The 8989-nt window shown below is 46.1% G+C and overlaps 1 protein-coding gene across 1 annotated transcript; it reads right to left on the bottom strand.

Annotated features, from left to right (window-relative positions):
* Nucleotides 1–2431: 2431 nt before the first annotated feature.
* Nucleotides 2432–6519, bottom strand: GPR88 (G protein-coupled receptor 88). The gene is made up of 2 exons (XM_032262954.1): nt 5924–6519; nt 2432–5552 (listed from the first exon to the last, which is right to left on the bottom strand). The coding sequence occupies exon 2, from the start codon at nt 5477–5479 to the stop codon at nt 4325–4327; it is 1155 nt and encodes a 384-aa protein (XP_032118845.1). The 5' UTR covers nt 5480–5552; nt 5924–6519; the 3' UTR covers nt 2432–4324.
* Between the last annotated feature and the right edge of the window lie 2470 nt (nt 6520–8989).

The following is an 8989-nucleotide window of genomic DNA, read 5'->3' as shown; positions in this document are numbered from 1 at the left end:
CATGCATACCCATGTACCCATCACTCCCCTTCCACCATCATCAATATCCAAAATCTGGTTTCATATAAATCCATTCTACTCCCTCTTCACCATCCTCCTCACCTGTTGCATTAGGCAGGATATGATTAAATGTAGGGGATTGGCCAGAGTGGTGGGAGAAGCTATAGAGAAAGAAGCAGTCCTTCTCAAAGGTCAGACGGCTCTGCAAAGCTTCGGGGGGGAAAATAAGCTGAAGGCAGCTGTTCTCTTACCTTGAGGCAGAGGGCAAGGAGTAGGTTTACCCATGTTGTCCAGAAACCGACCTTGGACCATCCTTGTGTGTGACTGCTCCCTGTAAGGGGGAACAATAATGTTAATTACCTGCTGGTGTGTTTGCTCCAGGTTCTTGGCATTACATCTGTACTAAATAAAAACAAGCAGCTCCAGCTTATCAGGACTGCTGTGTACTCTTCAGCAGTCCCCTAGCTGCTCTTAGACTGCAAAGCTGTGTCTGAGTACTCCTTTCATCCATCACTGGGCCAGGGTTTGTGGGACAGACCTGGCAATTAAGTATCTGGGCAAACTGTGTGTGTGGCACCTGTTTAAGGAGTCCCTGAAGATGGGAGGGGCTAGGAAAGGATGCTGCAGAGGGCCTATGTATTGAAATCAGTATTGCCCTGAGAGAATGTGGGAACCCAGCCTGGGTCTCAGGCCTTAAAGCTTTGCTTCTGTCCTTTTCTGGCTACCCTTCCCAAAGGGAAAGGAGTCCCAATGAAATGAACCCACTCAGAGCCTGTGCCTCGCTCAGCAGAAGCTAGTACTTAGAACCCAGGAATTCCATGCCCAAATGACTCGAATCCACTCCCAGGGCATGCTCTGGCCCTGCTTGTGCACCATTAGGTCCCAGAAGTGGCCAAGGTGGCTGGCTGAGGGAAGGATATAGGCAGAACTTGGAATTGTGGGCTAAGTCATACAAATATGCATGAAGACCATCGAGTTGTTGTAAGGGAGTGGGGAAGAAAGAGTCCCTGCCTTGTTCCAGCAGACTGAGAACTCCATCTGGAGCTCCACTCTTTCCCAGCAACCCACAAACTTTTAGGACAGGCCCCAAAAGTAACAGATATCTACAATTTTTCTCAATAATCTTGAACTTATGCCACTGATGTCCTTTGTCGAGTCAGCTCCTGGGACTACCAAAGAGTCAGATGAACATTGTCTGAAGGCCAGGAGACAGAATAAAGGTCACTCTTGAGACAGTGAAGTTGACCGATGTGGCTATTATCAGAAGAACAACGTTGCACTACCCCATGAGTTTAAAGCAAACTGACATTCCATTGATAAGCAGATCTTTTCAAGGACTTTCTCTATCTAAGGATTAAAATAAGCCCCTTTACCCTTCCTCAGCTCCACTCTATTCTCCAACTGAAAAAAAAAAAAAAAATACACCGATTGAAGAAATCTTTCCCTGTACTTCTGAGACACAGGAAAACTTGTCTGACCTTGGAAATCTCCCTGTCCTGTTTAAAACAAAGATAACCTGTGGATGCTTTGTGAAAAACAGAATTCTTGTTTATTCACATACTACATTTTTGGAAAAAGGGAAGTGCTAGGGGTAATATCTCTTAAGTCCTAGAATTTAGCCATTTAAAATGCAAGGGAAATAGAGGCAGGTGCTATATGCCTTAATAGGCATATATCTAAGGGTAAAAAAAAAGTAGAAAAGGCAAAATAGGACAGCCCATGACAACAATTAGGATTTTTTATTCCTGAGTGGATAATATGTGGTTTCATTTAAATAAAAACATGATCTCTGTTAACTTAATTTGTAAAGGCAATAACTCCAACACTCACAGCTAGTATCCTGGTAAGGCATTTTTAGACACATCATTACTACCTTGAAGTTAAAAGTGAATCAGTCCTGGGGAGTTAATTACCAGTAAATTAATCTAAAATAGGTCTCCCATATGTCATGGAGCCAGCATAGGATGACTCTCAGTGCTAGCCAGAAACATTGCAAGAGACCAGGTATACACTTGGATAGCTGACTTCATATGTGTGGCAGATGTCTATAGGAATAGCGGGGGAAGTCATTTGCAGCCATCTACAGTGAGAAACAGAGATGAAGTTCTGATTAAAAGGACACCTTTTTGACAGAGACTTAGAAAAGCATCCCCCCTCCAGCCTTGCCCCAAAAGGAAAATTCTCAGCTCTCTGTTGTTGTTGTAATCTATTCCCCAACACTTACAGAAAGGAAATTTTACCTGTTTCTCTTTAATGCTGGTATGTGGGCCTTACTCAACTATATAAAGTAGAAATGATTTTAGAAATTAAAAACTAGATAAATAAAACTAAAAAGAAGTTACTGTCATCACTAGTGCTTTGGAATACCATATCCTCTGTTACAATGTTCTCAAGGAGGTATGCAAGAAAACCAGAGACAGAAGAAAAAAACTCAGAATAGTTGTCTGAACTTTAATATTTGAATCAAGAAAAATGTGAACAGATGAAACCTTAGTAGGAGAGAAATGGCGCATGCACAAAAGGGATAGATTTAATAAAATGACAGCTAATTATTGGTGATGAACATATTTGTTTTGTTTTCCTTAACACATCCCAACTTCCATAATTATTCAAATGCACGAGTGTTCCTAACGTCCTGGCTTAAATCACCCAGGAATGCAACAAAGCAAGCTGGTTTCATTCCTGAATTATGCAGTTAACTGAGGCTATTTGGGCCCAGATTTGGTGTGGTGAGTAGTCAGAATGCTGACATGTGATTATTAAAATTACTTTTTCCCATTTTAATTTGATAAGGTGATTTTACACAATTTTGCATTTCGAATATGTCTAAGTAAATTTAGTAAACCGAAAATGAAAATGACAACTCTCAAATAACACATTTGAGAACACATTTCCATTTCGAATTGTTCACCACATATGACTGAGTTACACCTCCTTCAACATATACAATATTAATGTTAAATGTCATGGTAATATATATGAACTACATAAAAACAGTGTTGCTTTCTAACATGTGGCTTGTTTAAGCCCTAAAAGAGCACAGCTGGCTTTGCTGAGCCAAAACATATTATCGATCCATCTTGACTGTGATTCCATTTGTGAGATAAAGTCCCAACTGGGAGCTTTCTCATAAATTGGGTCAAGACAGGAAGAATTCTAGGTAGCCAGAGGTGTCTCTGTGTCTCTTCAAATAATTGAAGGCCATTTCTTCTGGTGTCTGGAAGAAGTAAAATGTCCTTGTCTAACTGGTATTGCTTTAGTATACCACATGCCCAATAAGTTCTAGCATCTAGGAGCATGCAATAGCAGCTAATATTAGCTATGCAGTCATGGTATTATTCGTGTTTAATTATATCATGTGCATTTAGATATTTTAAATGTTAAAGAGAAAACAGAAGAACTTATTCTCCTTAGCAACCATTATAGTACAGAATGTTCAAAGCTGCAATCACATTCATAAGGCAAATAAATTGGTTACAAAATGAGGGTAGCAACAAGTGTACATGCTATAGAAACTGTGAAACGGTACCTAAAATAGATAATCACCTTATTTGTTTTCCAAATTCCAGTGCTGGCTCAGACCATCAATTATCAAACTGGAAAATGTTCACTGTAATGCTCGACGTCAATTTTCAGTCTTAGGAGTGCAAAAAAAAAAAAAAAGGAACATAAAATAATTTGTTTTCTCACTGGCTAAGATTCTACCTCATTCGAGAAAGACTTAATAAAAAACCCTTTTAAGAATAAAGGGCTTGAGGTCTTAATGGCAACTCACACTGGTGGGCACACCTAGGGCTTCACTGTTCCAGGTTAATACACAAAAACTAAATGGTAAGGGAAGCATCATCAAAGACAGGTTACTTTCTAAAATACTTTCTACATATTGATTTCCTTCAGTATTATTTCCTTTGGCTCATGCACACTCAAGGCGCTTCATAAATAAGACGATGAAAGTGGCAAGGGTTATACATTATGAAAGCTCTTTTTCAAAAACAAAGTGTCGAAATAAATTAACCGGTTATTTTAAAACGCCAGTTTACAAGTTCTTGAAGTCCCTGGTGTTTTGACGTTAGGATTTCTCTAAAACACAGAAACAAAGGGTAAAAATAAGGTGGCCGTCCAAAATGACTTCGGCCGCCCCACTTAGGGAGAGGCCTGGGTTCAGGTAGCCCGCTGGGGTCGAAGGCCACATTTTCCCCGGGTTTATTGGGCTTCGCGGCGGGAGTCTTAGTTCAGGCAGGGGATGCCTTAGGAGGGAAGGAGGGGACGGTGACCCAGGACGTTGGAAGCCGGGGATCTCCGCTTCCCTCGGGCCCCGGCTGGGTTACCAGTGCTGGCCGGCGGCGCGGGTGCCCAGTTGCGCCTGGGACACTGCGGGCACGGCTGTGGCGGCAACGGCGGCGGCCGCTGCGTCGCCGACGCCCGGCAGGACTGAGCGCACTGAGCGGCGGAACTCCTCGTTCCTCCACGTGTAGAGCAGCGGGTTGAGCGCGGACAGGGCGCAGCACAGAAGCCAGCTGGCCGCCTGCACGCCCCAGGGCACCGGCAGCGAGAAGCCGCTGGCCAGGCTCACCCACACCAGCGGCTGCGTGGCCAGCAGGAAGACGCAGCAGAGCAGCAGCACCGACAGGCCGCTGAGACGCCGCTGCGCCCGCCGCGGGTGCAGCGCGGGCGGCAGGGGCTGGGCCTGCGCCGGGTGCGCGGCGCCGCCGGGGCCCTGCGCGTGCTGGGCGCCCGGGAAGGCGGCGGCGGCGGCGGCGCAGCCGGGCAGCTGGTGCAGCAGGTGGAAGTTGAGCACGCTGACCCGCTTGACGCTGACGCGCACGCGGCGCACGATGCCCAGGTAGCAGTGCAGCAGCAGCGCCGTCTGCGCCAGCAGCGCCGCAGCGGCCAGCAGCGCCGGGTAGTGCACGCGCGGGGGCGCGGCGCCGGGCCGCGGCGCCCAGGGCGGGAGCAGCAGCACGAGGCCCAGGGCGAGCGCCCAGGACAGCGCCAGCATGCCCGCCGTGTGGCGCCTCTGGTACAGCGCCTGGTAGGTGGCGGGCGTCCGGGTGATGAGCAGGTAGCGGTTCAGGGCCACGAGGCAGTGGGACAGGAGAGACACCGTGAGTCCGAGGCCCAGCAGCCCGCCCCGCAGCAAGCGGTAGCTGCCCCCGGCGCCGTCCCAGTCCGCGGGGGGCTCCGCAGAGCCCGCGGGCAGGAGCCCGAGCACCGCCTCCTGCGGCATCCAGAGGGCGCAGACGCTGAGGTCGGCGGCGCAGCCGTTCACGATGAAGGCGTTGCTGGTTGTCTGCAGCTTTCGGAAGGACGACACGAGATAGATGACCATGCCGTTGGCCAGCGTGCCCCCGATGGCCAGACCGGAATACAGGAGGGACACCGGGATGCGCCGGCCCGCCCACGACTCCTCTTCCTCGCAGAGCAGCAGCAGCGAGCCCCCGGTGGTGGAGGAGGTGGATGTGGAGGAGGAGTTGGTCATTCTGGCCAACTCTTCACACCTCCCTCGCTAGCGTCGGCTCCTGGCAGCGCGGTCCATCCTGACACTTTCCTGCCTGTCAGAAGGGCAAAGACATCCCTTCAGCCCTCTGCCACCGACACAAAAGGCTGAAGCTGAATAATGGGCTGGGGGAGGGGGAGAAAGGGAGCTCGTGGAGGACGGGGGTGGTAGATGACAGGTGCCTGCCTCGGAAATGTCTCCAGATCCAGGGGAAAGGCCACTTTGCATTACATTCAGCAGGCATCTGGGAAGCCCTAGGACAGAGCAATACCCAAAACAGTCTCTTCTCCCCCAACACACACACACACACATAAACACAAACACACACACAGCGGGGCGAATATTGCCAGCTGGAGCCCCTAGTTCCAGGAGAAAGGAGATATCCCAGCTGGGGGGAAAATGCCATGGGAAAGGGTTGAAGGGTACCTTGCGTTTGGGCTGGTCCTTAGCCGGTGTCGCACACGGAGGGATGCCAGGAAATACCTCCTCCGTAACAGCATCAGTGGTCCAGAAATCAACAGGAGAAACTCAGCTGGGATCAGTGCCAGGAGCAAGTGTCCGCTTCTCCCAAGCAGCATCCACACACATGATCCTAGGCAGGCACTAGCAGCTGCAGGGAGACTTCTCAGCTGGTATCAGGGCTGGAAAGTAAAGTGGCGGGCTGCAAGCCCAGGCGGGTGGGCAGGCAGGCAGCAGCAGCAAGAATGCTTGGCTGCAAAAGCAGAAGCTGAGCTCAAGAGGAGAGCACCCTGTGCTCAGAAGCAAGAGTGGTGGCTGATGTGGTGAACCCACTCGAAGCTCTCTCCTGCTTAGTTATACATCACCCAGGGAAAAGACAGCCTTTCCACGCTTGGCATGAATTATTCAATAGCTTCTAACTTGTAAGGAAGAAAAATATCTTGCTCAGAAAGTCCTGTAGTTAACAAGTTTCTCTGTCTTTCCTCTCTCTCAATCACCTTATTTTTCATCGTGCTTCATTTTTCTTTCCTTCCTTTATTTCTCCCTTCAATATTAGAATAAAATTTAATATACCCCAGAATATTTCATCGCAGTCTGATGCATTTTCGGGCAAGATTTTTCTGAGAGATACATATATTCCCAGTACCCAGGACTGATCTCTTTATTCCCACATTTTTTAAGGAGAATTGCTTTATGTACTACTTGAAATTCGTTTTTTCTTTGGTAAAGTGGAACATGGATAATTATCCACAGAAAATCTCCATTCCTCAATTTAAATCATAATTTCAGTGTTTTCTCATCAACAAACTCCTTTCCAGAGTTTGTTTTGTTTTTTAGTAATGAAATGGTTAGAGGGTAAAAATGAAATGGGCAGAAGGTTTAAAGTGGATGTCAGTGGTACATCTAGACAATGGAATAGTATTCAATGCTAAAAAGAGACGAGCTATCCAGCCATGAAAGCACATGAAGGAACTAAGTGTGTATCACTAAGTCCAGCAGAAAAATGGGCTACATACCATATGCTACCAACTATGGCATGCATGAGAAGGCAAAACTATGGAAACAGTTAAAAAGACCAATGGTTGCCAGGGTTAGGGAGAAAGGAGGAATGAATAAATGATCACAGAAGATTCTTAGACAGTGGAACTGTCTACATGATACCATAATGGTGGATCTGTGTCCTTATAAATTTGTCCAAAGTGGTAGAATGTGAAACACCAGTATAAGCTACGGACTTTGGGGAATGATGTGTCAGTGTACATTCAACAATTGTAACAGACAAACCATTCTGGTGGGGGATTTTGATAATGGAAGAGGCCATGTATGCGTGGGGCAGGGGGTACATGAGAAATCTCTATCTTTCACTTCAACTTGCCATGAATCTAAAATTGCTCCAAAAAATGGTCAGTCTTAAGAATGAGGGTCGGGGAAAGCAAGGAACCTGAACAATCCACAGAGTGAACAAAGATGACTTTTCACTTCAGAACTTTTTATCTTATAGACAGTATTAGAGATTGGCTCTCTGATGTTGGCATCTTCTTTGGTGCACTTGCTCATTTATCCATTCCATGTGGGAAGGTTTTCAGAAAAGTCATTCTCTCAATTCTTCACTGGAAAAGTCATGTATAACTCAATATGGGAGTATGGTAACATGGCATAGTGGAAAAAAATGTTAGGTGGGGTTGCAGGACACTTGGATACTAAGCCAAACATCCATCAGGTAGCCCTGTGATGGATTATTTTCATCTTGTCAAGTAAGTCCCCAGTCAATTACTTCAAAGGCCCTTTCTGTTAAACCTTTCTGTGAATCCCTTTTCATGAATTTAGCATTTCTCCTTTCTAGCTACATGGCATATACCTCTTCTAACATGTATTATAGTTCTGGGTCATATGTCCAGGAGTCTTTCCCAGTAGGTCCCTGAGGGCAGTGTTTCAGGAGAAAGGTCAAAACACACCTTCTCTGCTTTTCTCTTTCTATTTCAAAATCAATATTGATGGTTAATGACTTTAAGAACTCTGATGAGGATTAAGGATGAGGACGATTTGATGGATTTGGTCCAGCTAGGCTGTATCTGAATGAAACTGGTGAGGGCGGGGGCGGGAGAGGTGAAAGAAAAGAACCAGTGACTTGCTATTCAGAGGGTTGAAGGTTTCAATATCAAGTTTACTGATGTAAATAAGCACATGTCATCTCTTTTTGCTTATTGTCATTTGTCTTTATTGAGGCTTTGAGTGCATTAAGCACAGCAAGTCTGCAGGAGACTGTCCTAATCATTCATACTTAAAACTTGTCATTGAAATAAAGTTTTTTTTTCTCTCACATTAACATAGTCCTAAAGGACTCTGTGATAGAATATGGTAGGAGGGTATTTTAAAATTCTGGATCCTTGGTCCCAGCTGCCACTTTCTATGTTGCCTTTGAGATGAGCAGCATTCCTGCTGAGGGACTCCAGTGCCCAGCAATCACACACACTTCCTCCAAGACCTCCTTTAGTGCTGGCCTGACAGGAGCCAAATTTTTGTTTGTTTCTAGATTTGGTTTTGCTTCTGTTTTAAGTTACTGAACTTACATAATACAAGGTGGGAATTTTTTCTATCTTATTTCCAGCACCAGGTCAGTGCCTGGGACACAGTAGATACTTAATCAATACTTATTGAATTAATAAGTGAATGGCAGTGTAAATTATTTCATTTATTTTTTTTCCATGGTGAAACAGCAAGTGACTTTTATGAGCATCTCTTTCCTCTCACCTTCAGCAGGAACTTGCCCCATCAGTCATCGGCTCCCTGCTGTCTCTTGTCAGTCTCTGTACTCTCCACTGGTTGCTCCCCTTTGGACTTACAAGAATCGATTTCACCACAACCTTATAAAACTCCCCTGGAACTTCACCTTCTTCTCATTGTGCCTACACACAGCTCACTTCCCCTTCCTGATAGAAGTGCTCATTTTCTGCTTCTACTTCCGATTGTCCCATTGAATGCTCATGTACACTGCCCTTAGCTCTCCCCGCTCCACAGAAACAACTTTGGCCA

The sequence above is a fragment of the Sapajus apella genome, unplaced genomic scaffold (genome assembly GCF_009761245.1).
Source record: "Sapajus apella isolate SASKATOON/1434 unplaced genomic scaffold, GSC_monkey_1.0 scaffold133, whole genome shotgun sequence".
Taxonomy (NCBI): Eukaryota; Metazoa; Chordata; class Mammalia; order Primates; family Cebidae; genus Sapajus; species Sapajus apella.
This window is presented reverse-complemented; position numbering and strand designations above follow the sequence as displayed.

Excerpts from the sequence above, each read along its gene's own strand:
- GPR88 (XM_032262954.1), bottom strand. The coding sequence starts at position 5,479 with ATGACCAACTCCTCCTCCACATCCACCTCCTCCACCACCGGGGGCTCG.